Source organism: Thunnus albacares, chromosome 5 (genome assembly GCF_914725855.1).
Source record: "Thunnus albacares chromosome 5, fThuAlb1.1, whole genome shotgun sequence".
Taxonomy (NCBI): Eukaryota; Metazoa; Chordata; class Actinopteri; order Scombriformes; family Scombridae; genus Thunnus; species Thunnus albacares.
The window spans coordinates 24,935,097-24,961,110 of NC_058110.1; the positions used below are offsets into that span (position 1 = coordinate 24,935,097).

At 42.8% G+C, this 26,014-nt stretch overlaps 1 protein-coding gene and 1 long non-coding RNA gene across 8 annotated transcripts in view; one reads left to right on the forward strand and one right to left on the reverse strand.

Moving 5' to 3' along the window:
* Positions 1 to 26,014, reverse strand: part of LOC122982052 (ankyrin repeat and SAM domain-containing protein 1A-like) — a 64,048-nt gene that overhangs the window by 22,844 nt on the left and 15,190 nt on the right. For 6 of the 7 annotated variants that reach the window (XM_044351030.1, XM_044351028.1, XM_044351031.1 and 3 more), the window contains 10 exons: positions 17,479 to 17,775; positions 16,677 to 16,752; positions 16,445 to 16,546; positions 16,257 to 16,343; positions 15,891 to 16,060; positions 15,562 to 15,624; positions 14,876 to 15,011; positions 13,904 to 13,947; positions 12,968 to 13,061; positions 8,789 to 9,282 (listed from right to left, as the gene is read on the reverse strand). In XM_044351030.1, coding sequence (XP_044206965.1) covers positions 8,789 to 9,282; positions 12,968 to 13,061; positions 13,904 to 13,947; positions 14,876 to 15,011; positions 15,562 to 15,624; positions 15,891 to 16,060; positions 16,257 to 16,343; positions 16,445 to 16,546; positions 16,677 to 16,752; positions 17,479 to 17,775 — 1,563 coding nt within the window. The remainder of the gene's footprint in view (positions 1 to 8,788; positions 9,283 to 12,967; positions 13,062 to 13,903; positions 13,948 to 14,875; positions 15,012 to 15,561; positions 15,625 to 15,890; positions 16,061 to 16,256; positions 16,344 to 16,444; positions 16,547 to 16,676; positions 16,753 to 17,478; positions 17,776 to 26,014) is intronic. The other variant, XM_044351029.1, reaches the window with a different exon arrangement.
* LOC122982058 lies at positions 18,774 to 23,277 on the forward strand. Its single transcript, XR_006403384.1, has 3 exons — positions 18,774 to 18,859; positions 19,140 to 19,144; positions 23,266 to 23,277. It is a non-coding gene; the product is annotated as an uncharacterized LOC122982058 (long non-coding RNA).

The following is a 26,014-nucleotide window of genomic DNA, read 5'->3' on the forward strand; positions in this document are numbered from 1 at the left end:
AAAGGGCAGTGCGAAAATCACATTATTTTAGTGATCCATCTGCCAAATGTTACTCCTCCATACTGTTGATTAGAACGCTGCATATTGACCAGATGGTAGATTAGTCACACAAGCTCTACAAATAACCTCCATCTATCAGCACCACATGTTCACTACATCAGTCATTAAACAGGAATGTAGATGTTGAACTGGCAGCATCTCTCCTACCTGAGCACAGACACAGGTGAGTCAGCAAAAACCAGTGACAACTGATGGTATGAATGCGTACCTGCACGTGTGAGGGGGCTCTACCGTGCTTTAGAAATGACTAAGCTGGATTCAACCGAACAATAAGATACACTTCACATACTTTGGAGGAGGTGAGCAACAAAAAACAACAAGCACGAGCATTTCCTATACTGTTCTTATAGATAATCACACATATAGTAAGCACGTGAGATGAGTTCTCAGCAAAATCTGCCTACTAGCACTGCTAAAGCTAGAGTCTTGAGGTTGCCAGGCAACCAGCAGAGACTACAGGAAGTTACCAATAAATAATTTGGCTCTAAGTATTACTCCATAAAACCTCAACTTGTTTTTAGACTTTTCTACAGATTAGAGATGGAACCGTAAATCTCACCCTTGTGTCGCTTGTGCAAAGTAAGTTTTTGAGTGCAGCATCTTCTGCCCCTCATTCTGGCAACGCCAAACCATAATATGCACATTACTGCCTCCCGAGGCTGTAAGCAAAGATATGAAAGGACCAAAAAAAAAATCCCGCACACTGTCTCTCACTTGTACTCTCTTTATTAACAAAGTTTCAGTCATCGGATCTTCATCAATCAAGTTGAATCTCGCCTGATTTTATGGAGTGCAAGAACTTAGTAGTCGCCTACTTGTTTCCAGCAAAGATGACAAACTGCTATTGCAAGTATGTTCACCTAGGCATGGCTATCTCCTCTCTCTGTTTAGAATTTATTACAAAGTCTTTTTGTTGCACTTAAAATAACATAAATTATTAGGCCTCGGCAGGACAAAGCCAATTAGGAAGCAGTTGATGAACCCCGGCATTAGTCAGCAGTCCAATACGTGAAATCACTCTCGCACAGAGCTGTTGTAGCTCCTGTGATAATGAGGACAGGGCAGTGCTCTTGTCTCATGAAGTGGCCGCGGTTTGTACTGAAAGGAGGATTAATGCTCCTGTCAGTGGCATCACTCCTCAGCGATGAGCAGAGGAGGCACAATAAGGAGAGGACATGCAAATTCAACCGCCGAGGCAATTTCTTTGGCTCTCCGGAGATGAGATATGCCTATGTACTTTTATACATCAAAGCAAAGGTTGTAATATTCTGTCCCTCCGTTGCAGCATCTGTAGCAATCTCAGGGTGCCTTTCTGAATGCCTCCAGCTGCTGTGTATATATAAGAAGAAAGAAATGAGAATGACTGGTTGCAGTTTGAAACACACTCACATTGCCGTTAAGGTCAGCGTAGCGAGCCTTCTCAAAGTATGGATTTAAGAACAAAAAAAAAAAAAACAACACACAGCTGCATTCAAGTTCTTGGTGTATCAGCTTCCCCTGTCCAGTATAATGGAAAAGGGAATACTAGCTGGTCCAATGAGATTTAGAAGCAGCCACCGTGAAAGGCAGGTGTGATATAGTGCTGGAGCTGGGTAAATATATCCTTATCAGGGGACACAGCCCAGTGATTTCCTCAAGGTAAAACACATCCACAACAAGAAAAAGCCTCTGAAATTCATGGTCGAGGACTAAGAAGCTCGGTGCCATGAGAATTAATAGAGGAGAGAGAGAGAGAGAGAGAGAGAGAGAGAGAGAGAGAGAGAGAGAGAGAGGGAGGGAATGTGTTTTTGTGCTGCAGGATCAGATCAATACAGAGAGACCTGAAATGGAGAGGCGTCCATTGTGAGAGAGGCTCACTATGAGCGAGGAGATACAATGAGCGGAGGGTCAGAAGTCACCGGCGAAGGTGGAGGTCAACAGCTGAAGAGCTAACAGTGACGAGAGACGGTCGGGATGTGATTAAAGACTCGTGAAGCCATTTATCATGCGTCTCACAGCAGGCCTGCTGGGTCTAGGATGACTGAGCAGAGGAATAACATGACTGCTACTTCACTCTTTCATTAATAGTCTTTGAAAAGCTCATACAACGCGCAGCTGAAGCTCGGAGAGGAGGGTGGCGGGAGAGCTAAAGGACGCCTGGCACAGCTCGCTCAGGGTGAAACAAAAGCCTGCTGCAGAGAGAGCGTGCCCGGACCACCGGCCTCAAATTGGCAAGCTGGCACCAAAACAGGGGTTGGATGAAAACTATGGACTAGTGAATGGCATCAAGGGGAACACAAAACACATCCACGGTTTGAAGTAGGTGCCAACGCCTCAATGCCACAGTGGGACAAAGCACTGTCAGCAGTCCCATCAACTTTCTCCTGAAATAGCCCAATGTCATGTTTGTGCCTTTAGGAACAATGTCCCTCCCAAATAACTTTGCAAACTCACACCCCTAAAGAGATGCAGAAATATATCTCTTCTAGTAAGTTGAAAAGAGTTGAAATCCTTTGTAGAACAGAAAAGGGCATCTCCTCTCTCCAGCGACTAGACTGGAGGAACACTAAGTAGTGGCTGCATGTCTCAGCCCCCTGTGGCGCTCCTGTGTTCCCGCTGGTGGGGATTAGAGAATAGATTTCGCCTGCTGGCTGCACTGGGCTGTGACACACACCCACAGTTTGGTTTGATCTCAGCAGGTCAACTACATTAGACTTCTCTGTAAAAAAAAAAAACAAAAAACAGCAAGGCCAGTTTTCTCCTCTCAGAAAATAACTATCCAATATCCGCATTGAGTTTATGAGCGCAGCAAGACAAGAAAGCAAAAAAGATATGCCCGCAGTTTAAAATGCCACAGAGGATTAACTTTTTAAAGAACACACTCAGAAGTAGAAAGACAACAGGCTCAGGCTTTTCCCCCATTTTATTGTGCTGTATTTAGCCAATAAAGCAACAACCTTCAATCAGCGAGTACCAATCAAACTGGCTTTACAAGAAATATCATATCCAGAGAAATGCTAGAGAGCATCAATTATTTTGCCATTCAATTCATTCATGGCAGGTAGATAAGATAAATGAGCCTCCGATGGAGCTGCTGCCTGTAAGGGAATCAATACTCACAAAAGCTGGTTTCATAGTGGCTACTGGATCTGTGGAGTGCGAATCGAAAAATGAAGTTAAAAGTGAAGTGGGGCTAGTGGGCAGCCCTCTCCTTCTGTCTCTGTCTTACAGCTCTCTGTCTCCCTTTCTCTCCTCCCATCTGTGGAGCTCAGTTTGTTGGCCCACACAATGTGCCCCCTGGATTGTCATCTTCAGTCTGATCCCAAGGACCAAGACCCAACCCGCATTAGCATGCGCTTTACACACCAGCACACACCCGCACGTAGAGCACATACACAGTCAGAGCTCCTTAAATGGAGAGATGCATAGCTCAAGACCTCATGCAAGTCAAATCCTCCTTGTCTTGAAACCAGAGGCAGTGTATCCAAGGGTGTGTGTGCAGGCTCGTGTGAAGAAAAGGAGAGAGGGGTGGGGGGGGGGTGAAGGGGGAGGTGGTATAGATATAGAGAGAAAAGGGAAGAGGGTATGAGAATGAGAATATTAAGCAAACCAGATTAAAAGAAGAAAAAGATGGGGTTTTTTTTAAAAAGGGGGTGTGTGTATGCATTAGGGGGCGGGTTTGGTAATGTCCTGGGACCCCCCTCGCCCCAAATGCTGTCACACAGCTCAGTAGAGTGTTCAAGAGCAGCCAGTTGTGACCGGCAAGATGGCTGCCACAGCATCTCGGAGAAAGCAACAACTAAAGAAAACACTGTGGATGCAGCGATACGCGCCGGGAAGAGGGGAAAAGAGACAACCGATTGAAAAAAAAAGAAGGGAGTTTTTAATTTTCAGAGGCCACTCCCAGCACCATTAAAGAGAGTGCAGGCTAAGTTACACCCAATCAAACTTTAACTACTTTCCCCCACACACACACTCCTCTCTCATTCGCTATGCACTTTACATCGGCGGTGTGAATATTTCCATTTCAAGCGAACGCAGGCTTTATTCCCTGAATGGAAGAGGAGAAGAAAGATTTGGGTCTCTTTGCTTTTTTTTTTTTCCACTTTCAGCACAGAAGTCCTGCACATCTGAATCACTATTCAAGCGAGAAGAAATTGGCTTCTGTGTTCATTAACTGAGGCCCCTAAATTGGACAAAAGAAATTGCCTTTCAAAAGTAGTATCTGCTACGAGAATGCTAACAGGCTGACGAGCGACAATGCAAACAGCAGATGCTTCTATTAATTATCTGATTATGAATCAAAAATACAAAAAACTCATTTGGAAACAGTGTCAAAAAAAAAAAAGCTAAATCGTGAACTCGCTGCCATTAGGAAAGCCGCCCACTGCAATCTGCTTTTTCATCACATCCTTTCTAAGGCAGGAAGGTTTATTTTTTTGTATATCGCAGCTTGTACATTACAAATTCACTATGGCTCCGTTTCACGAGTGTGATATCTATTGGTCTGGCTGACAGGCTGCTTCACACACACAAATACAGTCTATACACAGCCTGACAGAAAGCATAACAAGGAAGCTGCACATACATGGAATCCATCAAGGGCAGAACTCATGGTTTGCGGCCTCCTCTGGGATGGATATGTACTGACAACCAGAGCAAAACCATACATTTTTTTTCTTCAAGGTCAAGTACATTGTTAGTATCACTCCGAAACAATTTTATTTTGTGACTCACAGACTGGACAGTAAATAAAATGCACGCCCGAGGGATAAATGAATAATTAAGGATGGATTGTGATGCTCTTTGCCAGCAGCCTATTTTAAGATGTGAAAAAAAAAAGTCTTTAGGGATTCAGATTAACTTAAAGCTGGCCGGTTCACTCAGGAAAAGACACTCGTATACAGTAAATGAGGCCATTGCCTGAAGTGTATCTCCTCTTCACTGATAAGATCTCCTCTACAGTTAGAGGACACCTTCTGTTTTTTACCTCCATCTCTTTCCCCCCCCCCGTTTTTTCTTTTACAACCAGATCAATTCTCAAGCTCAGGCTATTCGGTTCATCTGCAAAGAAGCACCAGGGAGAAGAGAGTACAGAGGAGCTCCATCCAGGATAATAACTGGCTATTGAGGACATTGGGGGAAGAGCAGGAATCTCCAATAACCAAGTAATGTCATGCTTGCCTTAATCCTGTCACGCTCTCAGAGGCCACATCCTTCAGGTGCAGTCTGAGGAGGTGAGTTGTTCATTAAACTGGATAATTAAGACTGTGCAGTGCCAGGCCTGTGACCAGAAAGTTTGAAAGGGGAATTAAAAAGATTCAAGCACACAAGATGTTCCTTTCTATTGACCTTATTACCTCATTTGACCACAATGTTTTGCAGACGGACGACAATGTCTCAGAAGCAGAGTCATCTCTCTAAAACAACCCATAAAATATTTTCAACATAAGACCACACTTCAGTCTTTGGTTAATGTTGATGTGGCATTTGTTGACTAAAAATATATCACAAAATAGATTAATAGATGAATCTTTAATCAAAATAATATATGCCTGTATATACCACGTAGTTGCAACCATAAGTACAAGGCAGTGCATTACCATAGTGTCATGTCATTTTATTACATAACACTTTCTACTGAATAGTATAGATGTATTTGAGATGTAAGCAAACAGAATGAGTGGACGACTTAACTAGAGCTGCCACAAGTAGTCGATTAATTGATCGACAGAAACATTTATTATTTTGATAACTGATTCATTGTTTTAGTCATTTTTCTGCTTCACAAATGTAAAGATTTCCTGCTTTTCTTTGTCATATATGACAGTAAACTGAATATCTTTGTGTTTTGGACTGTTGGTTGGACAAAACAAGACATTTGAATACATCTCCTTGAGCTGTAGGAAATTATAACACTATTTTCTGACAATTCATAGACTGAGATTAATCGAGAAAATAATCGTCAGATTAATCAATAATGAAAATAAACATTAGTTGCAGCCCTGTACTTAAACTCTGTATGGTATTGGTTTGTGTTGCAGACTGTAATAGAGGTATGTTCTTTTCACCGGCTGCATACTGAGAAGCACTGAAGGTCAGGTTTTGTTAGTAATCTCAGTTAAATACTATCAGTTTTCACTGTCTCCTTGGCAGACTTTGGCAAAACAAACTAAAGGTATGTTCTTGCCGTTCGCAAAAAGTCTGGCAATGCTGAAGTAGATCAAGGCGAAGAAATGCTTCCTTGTGGTGCTCGCAGATATAAAATTCCAAAGACAAGATTACACTGGCTGTCGCAGTGTTGTGCTTTGGCTTCAGGCTAGAAAAGTGTTTCAAACTTTGACTGGCTTCTATAAGAGGCCTTGTGTGGCCCCTCTGCCTCTGACTGCAACTAAAAAAATGAGACAAAAGGTGTTGACGAAGGTATATCAAGACAAGATGAACATCAGGTCAGTTTGCTGTCATGCAGAAATGTCTCCTACAGCCTCCTTGCTGTGTAGTAGCTGGGAAATGACTATTATAAGTCATCAGGTTAGGAACTGCAGCAACATCAACACATCTGGAACCGTTTACAGTAGCACGCAACTGACAAATAATAAAGCCACACTTTCATAGGCAAGTAAATGAGCTAATTACAGAAGCAGTCTGACTGTAATGTCTACTGAGAAAGTAATAAAGAGCATATGGCAGTGCAACAGTAATGGAATCAAATGATAATAATAATACGTCGCTCAGATTGAATTGCATGTTGTGTACACCCAAACAGTAATTCAACAACCTATCAAAGCTTTACAGAGATATTTTATATTTCATTGAATTTCCCCTCTGCAGACAACATCCAACTGGCCCGGAGACGTTAGCGAGGTGATCGAGTGAACGACTCTGACCACCCGCATGGAAACCACAGCCGAGAGCGGCCAAAGATATCGACCTCAAAGCTGCTATTATCCCCGCGCGCTGTGGCTGTTCTGATAGGGTCATGTAAAGGAACACTAGGCAGCAATGTGATCTCCTCACTGTGAAGAGACCGCATTAGTGCTATCTGAGCCCATGATTTGCTCTACAAGGTCTGGCATCATCAGCGCAACGTGCGAGTCATCGCTCACACGGACCGGAGGCTGCACTGTGGGTGCGGCAGTGTAGGAGAGTTGTAAAAGAGATGCATGTTCTCAATAACGGATATAGAGCAGAGTTTAAACAACACAAAGGGAAAATTAGGGAGACACTAGTGGACACGCTAGGCTAGGAAAGCTTATGCTAACACTTAATTGAGAAGCTTAGTGGAGATCATTAATCCTGCTAGCAATAAAGAAGATTGAAGAAGGAAATGGGTGAAATAGGATAAACAGGAAGCCATGTTAATTGATTGGACTGTGGATACCTCTGCTCATTCACTGTTACATATACTGTAATCTCACAGTCCATAAAAGTTGCTACTGTGTTAAAAATACGTTGACCTGTGATTCTTTTTTACTTGCGTATCTTTAGCAGAGTAGTAGTCTAACGTCTCAGGAAGGTGGGATGTTTGAGGAAACTATATTGAGATAACTATATTTGTTCAGCGTCGTGTCTGCGTGTTGTCTTCTTACGACGGGTTGCCCTTCTCCGCAGAGACTCAGGTTGGACTCTAAAGCCTTTGCAAGCGGAAGAGACGAGAGCTGAAGGGAGACAGATCAGCAGCTTGTATGTTCTCTCTGAATCTCAATTCCCAAATCTCCGTCTTTTGTCTTACTCTCTCAGCTCCTCGCTCGTTTTATCCCCATCTTCTTGTCTTCTCTAATCTCCTCTTTCTTGAGAGAGGACGACTCGGCTTTTTATCTGCGTCCCAGACAAAGCATTAAAGTGCTGAATGGGAAGGGGGGGGGTTATATTTAGTCACGAATACCCGCTGTGATAACAAACACAAGACTAGGATTGAGGAAATAAAAAATGCACCGATATGACGTCAAGTTCAATTTTCAATGCGGAATTATGCAGGAATTGGTTCAACATAAGCAGCAAAAAATACATTTCTGTAGAAATTAAGTGTGCTAATCTACATGCTATTTACTTCTACAAACACATTTTGTAATATAGTCATTGTGTTTGTAAAACAAGGTGTATCTCCTATTACACAATGTCCCCATTAGGCCAACAGGTGGGCTTTGAGTTGACAGAGCGAGAAGAACGTCTTTGTTGAACTTCTCTACAGTCAACAGAGGTGTTCGCAGTTGAGGTTTTTATTCCATCGATTTTGTAGTTGTGGGCAAATGTCTTGTGCCTGCAAATGCTGTTTGGGCTTAACGCAAGCGGACTTAAGGCCTAACAAGTGGAGCTTTGTGAAAACAATGTGAGGAATTCTCGACAATGTGCTCATTCAGTGTGCATTTATTTGGATTCATGCTTTCAATCTACTGTTGAATAAGAGATTAAATATTGTCCATGAATCGGTATATTGATGTAGCAGGGTTCCATAATGCCTTGTTACTCCACGTTATGTTAATGTTTTGCTTCCTATGGCTTCTCATGACAATGACTTATTGAATTCAGCGCCAGTTTCAATGTGCTTTTTCTGCATGTTTTGTATTTGTGTGTTAGGTTCATTACCTCTTGCTCAAAAAACAACTGTTTTTATAGCAGCTTGATCTCATTAAAACCTTTCATACTCCAATTGTTGATGAAACTGCAGCATTTGCACATATTAAACAATGAACCTTTCATATTAGTCAAAAGTAAAAAAGCACCAAAGTACACACACTAACTCACTTACCTCGTCCCATTCTGAGGTGAAAGAGGGAGATTTCTCAAGCCTCTTCTTGCCAGTGCTACAGTTAGAAACAGACTCGCTACGGTTTCCCAATCCTCCTTCCTCCTCACTAGGAGGTGACACGAGCAAGTCCGAGTCCGACTTGGAGAGGCTGCGTGCCAGCTTCAGGTCTCCAGGAGGGCGCATCCTGCCGGCAGACACCGCCCCAGCCCCGGAGTCCCTGGGCTCCTTGTTCACAGTCGCATAAATTGCTTTTGGATCACAGTCTGTCAGGATGGCGGCCATACTGGGACGGCTGGGTGGCGGTGCAGCTGCTACTACTTCCTCTTTAGCTTTAACAGATGCTCTCGACTCTGGCTGGCCCTGGCCGGGTGGCGGAGCACCTGGAAGCCTGAAGGGCTCCTCTCGGGAGTCGAACACAGGGGAGGATCCGTGCAGGAGGCCGGTAAACTGCTCTGGGACACCTGCTCCCTGATCCTGGCTGAGCTGGGAGTTATCTAGAGAAAAAGGAATGAACAAGGTTAGTGTAGTTTTGTGAAGGCTAGAAAGTGGACTTCTGACTGAGGGGCAGATCCTCATAGCAGGGCTAATAAGAAACCGCCCACACAAGCCCTGAAACAGATCTGTAACTGTTTCCTACCAGGAGTGACGGAGAGAAAAAGAGGGAGAGAGAGAGGAGCTGGAGAAAGGAGAAGGCGTATGTTGGCTGGAGAAATAACAGAATTCCAAACCCAGCTTGCAGCCGTCTGACAACTATCTGCTGAGTGCCTGTATTTTATAACAGGCTATTTTCTAAGATCCAGTCATCTCTGTGACTACCTTCAACCTACTGCGCCCACTTGTCTGTTAGGTCCATTTCCCAAACTACTGAACTTAACTTTCATGTACACACGTTATTACAAACACCTACCAGAGGACACGACAGATACACCAGAAAACAAGAAGAAAACATGAACAAGAGGTCTCTGAAATATCGCAAAAAACGGAGAAAAACTTACATGAGCTGCCTTGTCCAACAAAAACAACTCCTTAATGAGAGGGAATGGCAAGTGCAATTAAAAACAATTAGATTTTCCTCCTCCCTCTCACTGGGGAATTACTGCCACCTAAGCCTCTTTCCCACAATCAAATCAGCCACAGCATGACGGTGCCTGTTGTCATCTATGCTACGGCTTTGAAGTCTTAAAAAAAAAAAAAAAAAAAATCACTAGTCTGGTTTGGTAGTCGTATTCCTTCCACTGCAGTGATGTGTGTTGTTGTCTGCCGTGTGACCAGCAGCCCTCTGTGTTTTCTGACTTCTAATTCTAGACCCTAATGGTGGCTCAGGAATGGAAATTTGAATCGCCCCATCCTCCAGCAGCCAGACTCTTGATAATTAGACCTGTGACACATGGTGAAGGAGTGTGTATAGGGTGTATGTGTGTGTGTGTGTGTGTGTGTGGACTGTCTCTGCCAGGGTGACAGGGTCAGGGTGTTTGGTGACAGGGAATTTGGGGCAGTGACACCACAGGGGAAAGCAGTGACCTGTTGCAACACTTTGTAGTTTGTCCTTCACCAAACGGCGTTGTTGCTGCTGCTAAACAGGCGTCTGGGCTCAGCTCTGCTTTCTCTCAAATTGCTACTTGGAGATGAAAAAAAAAACATCAAGAGTCGTATCTACAGTACAAGACGGAAAGAATCGTATCACTCAACTGTTTGACGTGTAGAGCTCAGTCCTAGTTCATTGAAAACTGCCTCATTACCGTTTCAGGGGCCATTTGCAGTCAGTGAATGTGACAAACAACGCCCCTTAACTCCCCTTTTCACAAGTCGCTAAAGCCTTTGGATCTAGGAAAACGTGTGTGGGTGTTTGTGTGAGTTATAAGAGGTGAGTGAGTGTACTGCGCACATATGTCAGGACCACAGCCAAACACCCACCCTCTCCTTGGCAGCTAGGGAGTGTGAACGCCCTATGAGCACATCAATGTGGTTCCAACAATCTCACACGGTGTTAACCCTTGCCGAGACCACCGCACCCCCTGCTTGTACACTTTTATGGTGTAAAACGCTCGCAGACATAATGTAATGTTGTTGCAGCTCTTATAGATGGGTGAGGTCACCTCAGAGGTGGGATGAGTATTTCATTTGGCACTGCGGGCTCCATATCTTGTTCATGATGTCATGTTTGTTTTGCAGACTCTGCAGTGACGATGCTGGCTGTCACTTCCCCATTGACATAGTCCAAAGTCAATTCATGCCCTGCGTGTGGAAGAATCTACTCTGTTTTTATATGAGGTTGTAGAACATTTTCAACTCTGCGTCATGTTCTACAGAAAGCCAATAAGGAAACATAAGGCCATTTTATTGATATGTGGACATTTACAGTAAAGCAAGTAAATAAATACCTCTATTGATAGGCCTGATCAATATAGTCGTGAAACCCAGTATGTTGTCATATTCAACAGCGTTTACATATAATAGGACGTAACATTATTTAATGCTTGTTACATGTGTGGTACATACAGTATGTGTATATATATATATATATATATATATATATATAAATAAATAACAGGTGCTTTCTGTTCATAGCCCCTCTGCATCCATCTGTTGCAGTTCTTCTGGTGAACTGCAGTTCATAACAGTGTTACAAACAACTGTGCATTTCTGAAAAAGCCATTTAAAGCTTTGAATGAACTTGCTTTTTGACAAGACAGAGGACCAAATCTGTAAAAGCAGCTCAACAAGTATGAAGAAAAGAATGAACCCGAGCCATGCGGTAAATGAGCAGCAAGTATAAAATAAGGATAGCCTCACTATTGCTGTACATAACTGTGTACTATGGAAGCCATATGTCTGTTATTGTCTGTGTAAATCATAGGATATCACTTCTGGTGAGAAATATCACTTGGAAAGCCTATAAAACACTATGCAGAGGTGGAAATCTGTTGGGAAAAACTATATTCCTGCTGAGAACAGCAATATGTTTGTGACAGATGATGAACACTACGGTATCGCTGACCACGCATATGTCCTCCACCTGCCGCACCGAGCTCTAGTCCCTGGCTGTCAGCGTCCACACGGGGAAGATCTCAAGATTTCCTCAATCACAATAGAAATCACATACACACATGAACAGGAGTGAACACTGAGGAGGCTCAGCTCAGCTGTCCGGGTTTATGAAAAGCATAAAAGTGGGAAATATAGCTTTAACTTGCTGATGTGCAAGAACTGAAAAGAGAAGAAAAAACACAGTTGTATTCACATATGAACCCGACTTGTGGTTTTGTGGTTTTAAAAAAGGGAAAGGAGAGTATAACATGAACTCACTGAGGACTGTAAGGCAGGAGGAAAAAGTGGCCTTTTGTGCTTCTAGAAATGTTTCACACGTCCCTCACTACTCACAACATTTTTAACAATTGTGACGCCTGAGTTACTGATTCTTGGCCCCTGTGGCAAAACATTTTCCCACAAATACGGGCTCTGCTCTTGTTGAACATCAATTCAACTTTAATGTTTAAACTCATTACGGGTGAACATGTGAGCTTTATTTGCACAAATCCACCAGTTATACCAACATGTTTAAGTTCAGAGACTTGTAAAGTATACTGATGTCTCTGCATTCACTCTGTTAATTATTTCTGACTGGCTCCTCCTGTGAAGGCGCGACAGCAGTATCTTGCCCACTCGCCCGCACGCCTACTCTGCCGTCCCTCCCGCAAACACGCTCCAAAAATAATATTTTCATAAAGATATCCGTATGTATGTCAGCAAAAACCCAGAGGCCGTGCTCCTCACCTCTGCTTCATGCTTGACTGGAGAATGTGGCATATCCACCTTTAAGTGGGGATGTGCATCTGAGATAGGAATGTCACCATCTGATCAAGAATTCTGTTTCATATTGGCAACGAAATGAGTCTTGCCCACTTGCCAAGGAATGTCAATCAGCCTGCGCCCGACAAGCCAAATCCACTGCGCTGCTGGAGAATGTCAATCATGCATTCCCTGACAGCACTAATCTGAGCCAGCCCATCTCACCCTGCAAACTCAAACGCATTTCTCCCGTTTCATTGACATGCCTGGCTTGTGATTTTCAAGTCCGACGTGTCCAGTCTGTCTTTCCTTACCCTCACACCAGCAGCAGTTGTTGTTCCTTATTAAGTTACTAAAAATTTGAGGACAGAGGGTAAAAAAAAAACTCACCTCCTGATGCGCGTGGGCCCGCCCGTCCAGGAGGGTGGAGGCTGTCTTTCGACTTGCTCGGGGCTCTGAGGTCGTTTGGGGCAGTGGGTTTACGCTGAAGTAGAAGAGAGAAGAAGAAGAAAAAAGCTGAGTTTACTCCCACCTGCCAATCAAAACATACCTTTCAAACATCTTCTGGGTTGCCAGACAATCGTATTAGCGGCTGCTGAGTCTTGGCCCGGTTAGCTTATTAATATTGCAGTCTAATTATCTAGCTAGTTAAACATGAAACAAAGATGCTATCCCATTCATTCCCTGCATGAAAGTACTGGTGGCAGGTTTACCTACATCAAACATGATATGTCTTGACTCAGAAGGTTGCAGATTAGAGCACAGAGGACATCATGCTGCTCGTTTATTACGATTAGGCAGCTGAGGGGCACGGCTAATCCAATAGGAGCATGAAATAAAAGATGTGAGCATATATTGTGGGCAGCAGGTGGGATTGTGGGTGTGTGGCAGAAATAATAAAAGCCGCTAACTGGATGATAAATATAAAAAAGGCAATAAAATAAGACGGTGACAATAAATAGAGAGGGCAAGTTTACAGTTAGTTATGTTAGTTATGTAAGTTATGAGGGATGGTTTCAGACGACAACTGCGTTCTGCTGACATATGACTCAATGTCTGACTATCATATGACATGTGTCATATATATTATATATTCTACTATGGTCATATGGTCATGCGCCTGACATGGAATGCAAACTGCAGCTGAGATGCTTTTCTTTCACTGTCTAAACTCCATCCCTATAACTTGCACATGTAAAGATCTTAGAAAAGGATTTGGCAACTGCCAGGCATAAAAAAAATATTGCCAAAATGTGATTTATTGTTTGATGTAGGTGTAAAGATATAAAAGGCATGAGAAGGATGAAAGGAAGAATGTATATATACCTGAGGTAGGACACTGTTGGAAGACTGTATAGTGGTGTTTTCATCTAAGGAGACAGAAGACATAAGAGTTAGGACATAGACAGATGAATTATTATCTCGGTCCATTCAGAGTTCAACTACTCAACATTTCTTCAGAGTTACAGGCTATGCTACGAGAATCCGAAAGTGATGTATATTAAAATCATGTTTTATGCATGGCGACATATTGGGCTAAAAGTCAAGACAGACTTTAGATTTATCTGTCTGCAATTTAAACAACGCTGAGCATGCAGACGTGATGAAGCCGTTTTAAAAGAGACGAAAAACTAATCGTTTAACATTTCTGTCCAACTACAGAGTGGAAGAAGAAAAAACTGTCAAGAGTTCCTTTTTTATAACACCATCATTTATCCACATAGAGGGGGGGGGGGGGGGTGTATGATGACATCAGCGATTTAAACTCCAACCCTTCAGCTCAGTGACGTTTTCTAACGGCGCTAGTGAAGCTGACTAAGCTGGAAGGCCCAAGGGGATGGTTTTAAAACATCTACATCAACAGCTAAGGATCAAAATGGCCTCCTAATTTAATCCCATTTAATCCAATTACATGCGGTGCCATTCACCAGCCACGACTAAGGAGGGTCTGCTGATATATACGAGGTGCATGCAGTCATGGCAAGGGTTGACCGTGTGTGTGTGTATGTGTGTAGGGCTGATTGGGATATGAATGTATTCAGGTTCTGTTTTGTTCAGACAGCAGCAGTGGAGTTTTAAGAAGTGTTTGGGAAAATTGTCCCAGTGCTTTGGCGATTTTTATATAATACTGCCGCAAATTAGTGGTCACCAATATGTGGTAAGGTAAAGGTATGTAGTGGAGGAGAGAGTTTACGCAGGAAAGGCTCTTAAAAATCTCTTGTAAACAAAGAAATACTGTTAATCTACACTTTCTACAACATAATGTAAGTATTCTGTACATCTATGCAGCACAGTTACCTTTATGGGATTGGGACTCCTGGCTGGGTGGTGGGACTTTGGTCTGTGCAGTCAGCAACAACTCATATGTGTGATCCTCCTCCTCCTCCACCCCCGGCTCACCTCTCTCATCAATACTGCTGTTAGTATACAGGGCCTGCGGAAAAAGAAACAAAAACAGCAGAGGCGAGGAGAAAATTAAGGTGGAAAGGAAATATACTGCACGGATGACTTTTTGTTGAGTATCCACCAAAGCTGGTGTGGATGTGATGCAAATGTCTCCTTCAGTGAGGGGAAATTAAAAACTAGAAAATGTTCTTTGTTAATGTTACTTTATATCGCATCCTCTATGGTCTACGGTCTTTTCCACTTCACTTCTCGCCCTCTTTCGTCCCCGCTGCCTCTATCCCGTGCCGCACTCAGATGAATATTTATTAAGAAGTCGTTTGATTTGAGCAGCTGCCGTGAAGAGAATAGTCATGAAAGGGGTCATGGCTAAAAGGCGCTGGCATTCTCAGTGGCAGATAATCATTTTCCAACAGCTCCTGTGACATTGTGCTAATAAACCATGACCAAACTCTCAGAGGAACTAACTTTTAAAGGCAGTCATACCACCGTGCTCATTCATTAGGTGATCGAAACCGTAAATGTGAGAATCTGTGATGTCGGATGAAAACATGTTTCTCCCGACTTCATAATCTTCTCACCTCTGAGCTCACCTCTTCCTCATGACCAGGGCCAGGATGTGATGAGTGGACCAGGCGATCTTTCTGTAAATTATATAGAATATAAGATGTAATAAATATATGGTTGCTAATCGGTTTATTGCAAAATCATAGTTAAGAAATGCATTGCAAATCCACTATGCACCACAAGAAGTGTAATGCTGAGGGGGTTTGAGGCCAAGTCGTGTGGAGAGAGGACCACTATCACCCTCTAGTGGGAGTTCTGCATTTTATCTCCTATAATCCCCCTGCGAGGAGCTCACTGTGCATGTGTGTGTGTGAGGGTGGGTTTCAGTTAAACTGCTGCTGACCTTGCCAGCTTCACTATCTGGCCGTCCAGAATCCCTGTCAGAGGATTTGCCGCTGGTGAGGCTGTCCAGAGAGTGGCAAGATGTGGCTTCAAAAAGAGCTTCATACGGGCTCTCCTCCTCGGGCCCCGGGGCCAGCCCCGAGATCAACTCGCTCACTTTCTCTAGATCACCTATAACACAGTTAAAAATGTATAAATTTGGTGCAAACACAAAAAAGACAAGTAAGTTCTTCGCTGAAAAAAAATGGATAATAACCTCCTACTGCATTTTCCTGCTCTGTTTCCTGTTTAAACTGCTGACTGGATTGCTGCTACTACAGTACAAACACTAAAACTTTTCTAACATGGGACATCTGGTAAATCTTACCCCTTTTCCGTGGGCTGGGGCTCTCCTGAGGCGGAGGGATTGGTGGAGGGGGAAGGTCAATGTCAGGGGGTTTTCCAGTCATGTGACCTGCAACAGACAACAGGAGATTGAATAACAACTGGCAAATGTGAAATCAAGAGGTTGCTTCCCACCACATTTCTCTCTCTGTTTGCACATGTGGTCTTTACCTTGGATGAGAGCGGCTATCTGTCTGCTCTTCTGGGAGGGCATGTCCTTGACAGTATCCAGCGCTGTCAGGCCCTTCTGGTCCACAATGTTCACATCGATACCTGACGAATGACAAAAAGGAAGAGTCGGTGCAACGACAGTCGAAATGTTTTGTGCTGATTTTGATTAATTAAATGTACTTCATCGCTGTGTTGTGTTCAAATGTTGCTTGTGTGGCGCTGAAGTCCTGACCTGCACTGAGAAGTCTTTGTACCACATCTGTCTTCCCAAACAGGGCTGCTTCGTGGAGGGCACTGCCTTTCTCCGTCTGAGCAGAAAACAAACCAAAAGCGTAAAGAGCCAGAGGCACAGAGAGACAAAGGGAGGACAAACACCCGTGTGTGACATGAATGGGGGACATCAGTGACATCTGCATGTTTCTTTTCTTCTGCTATTGTTACATGGATCGGGCTTGTTTAAACTTGCTTGTTGCTACATGGATCAGGCTTGTTTAAACCTGCGGCAATACTTTTCCCACCACCTACATTCTTAAAGAAATAAAGCAGAGATGACCTTATTTATGCCCACCGCTCGGTCCACTTCTCTACTGACAATTATGCGGTCGAGGAATCAAAGCAGATCATTTTCCAGCTCACAGGGCCATGCTAATTGAAACCTGCAGGATGCAGGGCCTGAAGGACACTGGGTAGACTCCCTATCCTTGATTCAGAGTAAAGCAGGGCAGAGTGAAGGAAAAAATATCTCCAGACAGATGGATGGCATAGTTTGGTACAGAGTCGGAGCCACAGGGCCCACCAGGGGGAGCAAGGCCGGCTCTGCTTTGATACCACAGCAGTTCTTTTGCAGAGCTTAAGAGTTTTACATTTAATCTAATAGCTTTAGTGGGAAGTAGCGAGAGGAAGTGCTGCAAGGACAGATTAAGTTACCCAACATGATTTGGGCCATGACAGCATATTAAGAAACACTTGCAAACTGAAGCACACTCATACATATATATATATATACACACACACACACACACACACACACACACCTCATAGTTAATGTCCATGCCAGCATCCAGCAGCACCTCCACCACAGACAGGTGTCCGTTCCGAGAGGCCAGATGCAGCGGTGTGTGTTTCTTGGTGTTGCAGCTGAGCAGGTTGGGGTGCGCAGTGAGCAGCAGCTTCACTACCTCCAGGCGGCCATACAGTGCAGCCAGGTCCAGCGGGGTCTCAAACTTGTTGTTCCTCATGGTGGGGTCTGTCAGCTCTTCCAGCAGCAGCCGCACCACCCGGGAGTGGCCGTACTGGGCGGCACAGTGCAGCGGCGTCTCGTTGTCATTGTTCTGTCGTGGGCAGATGAACGGGTGAGAAGCAGCGCGGGAAAAACAGACACATACACGCAGGAAACAGGTGAGAAATAGAAGGAATTAAGTGGATCAGGAGAGAAAGGACATGGGTTGACTCATGTTTGTTAATGAGTAAGAATAGACGCCTCAGTGGAGTTATTGTGAGGTTAAACCAATCAGTGCATAGAAGCCCGTCATGTTAGCAGATTAAAAGGTCGTGAAAAAGCACCAACCACAATGAGGCACATAGCGAGGCCTGGGGGGAATATCTGGCAGAGAGGGGAGGGGGTGGGCCCGGGTGGACGACTGGCAGACATACATGGACTAATGAGGACAGGTGTTGGGGATGGCACTGAATGCCAGGGGCAGCGGGGTGCTAGCAGAGGGGCAGAGGCACCCAGGCAGGTGGGGAATTAGCAGAGACATGAGCCACTTGGACACAAGGTCAGAATCACATAAGCATTATAAAGTCACCAAAGGAAAGAGACCTGGCCCATTACCATCATCCTGTCGAGACAGGCTGTCACAACTATGAGGCACTGTTGGTGTTGCTCTCTCACCAGAGCACAGCAAAGGCAATGATCGTGGCGGTTTTAGACATTAGACAATCAAGGGGAAGAGATGAGCGCTGTGTTTCCACATACTGTAACCAAGTGTGAGTGAGGCCTGGAAGTGACATTATAGCCGAGGAAGAGCGAAAGCAAAAACTGCATTTCCACACTGAATACTGTCGTAGCGACATTAACGACATCATTTCCTTTCATAATTTCATCTATTAATCTGATATCTGAATCTAGACAGTGAAAAATGGTTATCCCAGTTTCCTAGAGCCAAAGGAGACGTCTTCATATTGTTTTGTCCTACCATTTAAAAACCCCAAAGATAATCAGTTTACACAGAAGCCTGAGAAAAGCAGCAAATTTTCACATTTAAGCAACTGTGTGGCAATCAACATAAAAACAATTAATCAATTACTATTTTAATCAATGAATCAAAACTATTTTGATAGTTGATTAATCATTTTGAATCATTTTTTAAGAAAAAAAATGTTAAAATTCTCTAATTCCAACTTCTTAAATGTGTATTAAATCTAAATGTGAATATCTTTGGGGTGTGGACTTTTGGTTAGAACCAAACAAGACATTTTAGATTGCATTTTGGGCTTCAGAAAAGGTGATCAACATTTTTCATAATTTCCTGACATTTTATAGACCTATAATTAGTTAGTTGCAGCTGTAGACTAATCCTTTAAGCGGCTAAACATTTCAGCTCTAATGTAAACTCAATATTTTTGTGTACAGTACAAAATGCCTCTGACTCACTGGAATTAACAGAAAATAGTCAGACTATGATTTTGTAAGGATTAGTATAAACATCAACAGCCGGTAATTGACTGGTGTCAAAGTACACATCATATTCACGTTTAATTATACGGTATAGCAATTAATCCTGTGCACAAGTGAAAATGACCTCGACTCTGCAACCTATCCTTTCGCCATGTGTTTCCAAAAAATCTGCATTGTAGAAAAACAAGCTAATAACAGTCAAGCAGACAAAACAGCAATTATAAGCAGTGATTACAACATAAACTAAGTAAGTGGGACTTATTGGATCTAATGACTCACATGTAGCAACAAGATCAATGTCTAATAGACCTGAGAACCTCTGGCACTTTTGATGAACCCTACCATGAACAACCAGCAGGGGGCAAACCCTTCACCTCATGAGCTGAACTAAGATGATGATGTAGGAACACCCTCTTACAACACACAACTAGCTAACAATGACAGCATGACAGTTATGACTAAGACTGTGCTGCTGGGTTATATCTAGAAAAGGGGAAATCAGCAATACAGAAAACTCTCTTTAAAGACACTGTTCTGCCAGTCACAGGAAATACAAGAATGGGAATCAAAGCCCAGAAACAATCACTGCTCTCAGTCTATCAAGGTGCGACAGAACTGCAAACGTGATTCTTGGCAAGCAGCAAACACTGCCTGTGAAGCTCTCAGGCTCTAGTCAACATTGCGTAGCAATGGGTGTGGCAGATAATGCCAGTTATGGTGGAACCACATGCTCTGCGAGTCAGTCATTCCAGACACACAGAACCACCTACAAAGGGGCTGACAGCTGGCGTGAGAAGCCCCCACATGGACATGCATGATGCCAGCATGGGCGACTCCCGGAGAAACATGCCAGCTGTGGCACTGAAGACAGGACATCGTGCGGAGGGCAGTTTTAGACAGGTGTCAGTTGAGTTTCACAAAGGCCTGCTGCCAGATGGGATCAGCAGGTATCTTCTTCATTGTTAGAGGGAGCGAGCAGGATGAGGGAAAGACAGAGAGAGAGAGACAGAGACAGAGAGAGAGAGAGAGAGAGAATGAGTAAGTATTGTACTATCCTGGCAAAGCAGGTCACAGCTTGAACAGAGAGAAAGGAGGTGGAGCTTGGAGAAACAAAACGACACCTGCCTATCAAAAGAGAAGGCACTGCAGACTGGCTGAGAAAAACACTCTTGTGTTGGGTGAACTTAACTGAACAAAACAAATGAAGAAAAGGGTTTAAATACAGCTTTTTATCAGAGAAGTAAAGCAAAGAAACCCAGGTTTTCAGTTCCTGTGTGATTTTCAATTCGAATACTTGTTTCTCCTTTTAGCAATATCTTTGTCTTAAAACAAACTCCCATGTACACACATACGCACACAGAGAAATGGCAGGACGCCGCCTGAAAAGAGCATGCTGCCTTTCATTTTCTAACGCACCATTGAGCGTTTGTCACAGCTTTTTAGAGATAGATACACTCTGAGTATTTAGACGACTTCAGCCTGCAAACATACACGCTGTGATTACATCAGCATGATTCACTTCCTCAAACATGCAGGTCTGCTGCCTCCTCAACAGTAATCCAAGTAAATCTAGCATACCATGATTTACATAAAGCAACCAAAACAACAGACTAAACACAGGCCAATGGAAATTTTGTAAACATGTATATTACTTAAACATGAAGCCTTTTTCCCCACAATAATAAACAGGAGTGCCTCAAAATATACCTAGTATACCGGTCCAATAAACTCAGTGAGTGTGATCACTTGAGACATAAGTGTCTTCCTTGCCAGTGCAGTGGTCAGTGCTCTGTAGTAATGAGTCAGCATCTGATAGTATCAAACGTGGCTGACCACACACTTGACTCACTGATGGGAAACAAGCAGCAAAGTAACATCGAGCCTTGCCTTGCCTCCTTTGATATAAGCTATGTTAAGTGTGTTATTCACACAGGGGCCTTCCACTACAGGACCTCTCTAGGTACTCCCAAACAACCCCAGACCACTTCCACCGCAGTGTTTTTTACACTTTAAAAGGATATGGCTAGCATTTTTCTACATTTTTCTTGCCTTACACGGAACTACTCTCCAGAGACTAAAAATGTGATCATTGTTATTAGTCTTTGGAGCTGTTTCTAGACAAACTACTGTAATCACACTCTTCGATGCCAAGGAACATGTCACCTAGTGCTACAATGTGGCTCATTCCCATGTTTTTAATATGAGGAATAAGATATATCAGGCTTTGGATACACACACAATACTTGTAAGTAGGATCAATTCATTGTTGGTTTGGCTCTGCACATGAGATTTGTAGACAAGAGGAAAAATACTGAAAATCTCAAAGCTTATCCTTTAAGTGTTTTGACTATGTTATGACTTTGATATTTGCAAAATTGATCAAAAACACAACTCAGTCTTATTTAAAAAGTATAAGTTCACTGTAGGCACGTAACTTGCAGAACATTAAACATGTTGAAAGTGTCCTGTGCAACACACTATATTTATGCACGGCTATGTGCACATGCCCTCTAGACCACAGCCACAAAATTGTACAAGTCTATTGCACATTAAAAACCACTGCTGTGTAACCATCATGTTATCACGCCAGTGCCAATAACCAGATATTTGGTCTGTTGCTTGCAATTGACAGATTTCAGAAATATTTGTGCTGATCTATTTATTGTAAGTCGTGGGAGGATTATGTTAATGAATATAAGCCACTACCTCAAAAACAACTTTTTAACAATCAATCTACTCTTCAGCTACAGCAGGAACAGGGGTTGTATTGTTTCATTTTCACATTCGAGACTAAGAGACATGAAGCAAACCACAACATATGGGGAACTACAAATGCATGGCTCGAAACTAATTTTAACAGGCTGATAGCTCTGCAGCAAAAAATAAATAAAATCCCCCTTTAAAACTATAACTTGTATTATAATAATATGTGATTTTCTGTGAGTTTACACTTTTATATTATTATATAGGGACTCAGTGAGTTCCAGCATGAAATCTCACCCTATAAAGACCAGGATCAGCTTTATCTCCAGTGTACTGTCACAGGCCACGTGACCAGTCAAACAATCATGTACTAACAAGACACAGCTCCGAAGGCTATTACGCAAAATGGCACCAATGACTAGCAGCCTCGCCGGGAAAGAGATTAGAATTCATACGGCACAGCCAAGACTTCCTGGACAGTACATGTTTTTATGAAAATCCTGTCTTTACTGTGGTGCTACAGACAGCATAAAACCTCATCCTGATTTAGACCTCAGTGCATGTCAAACAAGAAGAGATTAAGATCTTCGCTGGTGTCTGCTGCTGATTGATAAACCCTACCCTAACCAGGAACATCTGGAGATTATACTCCATTGTGTTTTCATGGTGCCGAATATTCAGAGAGGGGAAACGTGACACACGACGGTGACAGAGAGAACGGAGGATGTTTTGATTCCCACAACCTAGGGCTGGGAGATGGTAACACGCTTTGACTAGCGACCTCTGTCACGTGACGCGCTGGCTGGCAGCGGAGCGAGGCAGCGGTTACGTCACCCTGGCCCCTGGTAGTGGTAGTAGTAGTGGTGGGTGGTGGTGGTGGTGAGGGGGGTGGGCCAAGCAGCTGTTGCAGCTAGTGTGCCAAAGGGCTGCCTGTGCTCACTGCATGACAAGCGTCCACGGTCACAATCTGAAACCCTGCTCGTTGTCTGTAAAATCATACAATTCATGGATCTCTCATATATGCAAAAGAGGGTTTCCTCACTGTTTTCAATTTGTAAGAGTGATATATAAAGGTTTTAGAAATGTATTACCCAGCTGTGGATTGTGTAACAATAACTATATAGAATTTTATTAATCTCTCCGGATTTTCTAGTGCTGAAAGGAGACCATTTATGGATTAGTTCATCAACTGAAAATGAATCGACAACAATTCTGACAGTCATTAAAGTCGTCTATCAAGCAGAAATACAACATTTTTATACTATTTTAAATTGAAAATTTTTGGGACTATTGGTCAGACAAAACAAGCAATTTGTGCTCTGGCAAATTGTGTTGGGACTGTTTTTCCATTAGTCAATTAATCAGTTAATCGATCGATGAAAAAATTGGCAACTATTTTGATAATCAAAAGATCGTTTTCAGCAAATATGCCAAAAAGTTTGCTGGTTTCAGCTGCTCAAATGTGATGATTTAATGCTTTTCTTTATCAGCCATTATAGTAAATTGATTATCTTTAGGTTTTGGACTGTTGGTCGGACAAAATAAGGCATTTAAAAACTTCACCTTTCACTGTGGGGAATTATAATAGGCATTATTCACTATCGTCTGACATTTTATAGACAAAACAATTTATTATTATTATTATAACAATTAATCAATCCACAGATTAATCATTAATGGAAATAATCGTTAGTTGCAGTCAAATTATTTTTCCCTGTTTGTCAAGAGCGATGAAAATACTCAATCTGAATTCCCAGTGCTCTTTCAATTCAAAGCACAGTAACCATGCTGACTCTTAATAATGGATTTTTATTTGGACACTGTCACACATTCCTGAGTAAACGGGCCTTGCAGTCCTGTGATGAGATGAATGTCTAACTGGCTTCCTGCCATAGATTGTAATTCTCTTTACGGGTGGACTTTTTCTCCCTTTTAAAAAAAAGATTAGTTTCCTCCTCAATATTTCAACTTGATTAAATGGGACACACTTTCCAAACACAACTAACATAAAAGCCTTTAAGATCTTAGATACCATCTCTGCTCCAAAACTCCCCTCTTCAACTAGCAAATGCTTCCAACTGACATAGAGGACACACCCTAAAACATGCAAACGGGAATGCATGACAATGTAGAAATCTTGATCCTTCGGTTAAATAACCAAACGTCCCTTAAAGGGCTCTTCAAACACGCTTCAACCATCTCTTGGCACGACAGAGACAGGAACGAGTTCTGGAGGACGAGAAGGGACCAGAAGGTAAAGGGGGGGGGTTGTGATGTGTTGTTGGGGTAAAGTGTTGGACACTGAAGTGACAGACAGCGAGGATAAATGAGTGTGTTGGCAGACTGCGAGCGTTGCGCCTAGAGGAAGAAGGGGAAACACTGCTCCACTTGATAATGAGGTAACCAAGTCCAAAGAAATTACTCCCGCTGCCGCCATCCGAAACTTTCCCTATGTCATCCCTCTGAGATACTGCAAGCCTGACAGAAAGACATATGATCCATTAGCAGTCTGAATGTGAGTTTATAGCTGTCTGATGACAACATATTTCCCCCTATATTCTTTTATTAAATGTAATTTATTTGACTCTTCAAGAGGCATCAGTTTTATTCTGTTTTAATTTGCCCAGTGTAGTGTACACACATTAATAGCACAGCGCCCTTACATCTGAGCCTGGGTCAGAGGAATTCATCTAAACATATATTGTATTAGACATGTGACCTATATATGAAGATGAATCCTGGGTGAGAGGTAGCGTGATATGAGTGTGGGCAGACCAAGGGCTATATCTTATTATGGAGTAATATACAGAAAACATGGTAATTAACAAAAAAATGATATAAATAGTCTAATGGTATTCATTAGAATATTTCTTTTTATCACCAGTTTTTCTGGCAGGGTTCCTGCACTATATTTATTTAAAAAGTCTTTTTTCTCAGATGAACTCTGAGATATTTTTGAAATGTTGGTTAAACATCCCCTCCAGAAATGTTTATGTTTATATGTTTATATTAGATAAGCTTCTTGCCATCATTCTTTCAGTGAGATTATTCTCTGCGATAAAAATAATGATATTTTTGGGTATGAGGAAATCTACTAGGGCTGCAACTTACAATTATGTTCATTATCAATTCACCTACAGATTATTTTCTTGATTAATTAATTATTTGACCTGTACAACATCAGAAAAGAGAAAAAAAAAGTCCTTTAAATGTCCAAGGTTATGTCTTTAAATGTCTTGTTTCAGGTCCAATCAATTTAAAGGATATAAATCACAGAAATGCAGAAAATCTTCACATTAGTGGAACTTGAACCAGAGAATGTTCAGAAAATAACTCAGAAAATAACTTGAATAATTTATCAAAAGGCTCAAGAGAGAGTCTACAACTCTTGTTCAGGAAATGTCTATATTCTTCCATGCATGCACTTTGTACCGAGCAGTCTAACACTAATATGCAGATGGCGGGGTCAGTCCAGGTCAGATTGGGCGTGATTGCACAGCTCTCCCCTGGCAATGCGTTTGAAACATCATCAAAGCGGTCAGCCCACTGAGGACACTATCGGTAAGAGACAGCACAGACGTATAATGAATAAACATTAGTCTGGCAGGCTTCCTGGACCGGGATGAAAGAGAACTGGACCCACTCCAGGCTGAGTTCTCCAGTGTCCCTGAAGTGGACGACTGCAGCCCAAAAAAAGAGTCCTGGACCCTCTCTTAAAGCCTCATCACGCACCTTTCATGTCAGGCTAGCTCGCTCCCAACAAAACACCACATCTCTCCACTGGGTCACTCACCACCACTGTATGACCAATAAGCCGTGACATTGTTACTATGACAACGTCCCACCTCTTCCTCTCCTCAGCAACGCCAGCTCACAAGCACAAACTGGGAGGTGGGGGAGGAGGGGCAAATACACCCATTTACACACTCGCACAGACAAGCATGGCATGGAAATGTCTCTTTGATGCTGATGCAAAGAGACTGGTACACTGAAAACCACCCTTCCTTCCTCCTCCTCCTCCTCCTCCTCCTCCTCTTCATGAGATGGCTCCCTGGTCTTGGAGTGTGATGAGAGGAGAGGCAGGATCCACCCCGCCTACTCAGTCACATGATGCCATCAACCATGACCACAACCAGGGCCAGAGCATCCATATTTTTGATTTATTCATAACAAGGCATCAATTATTC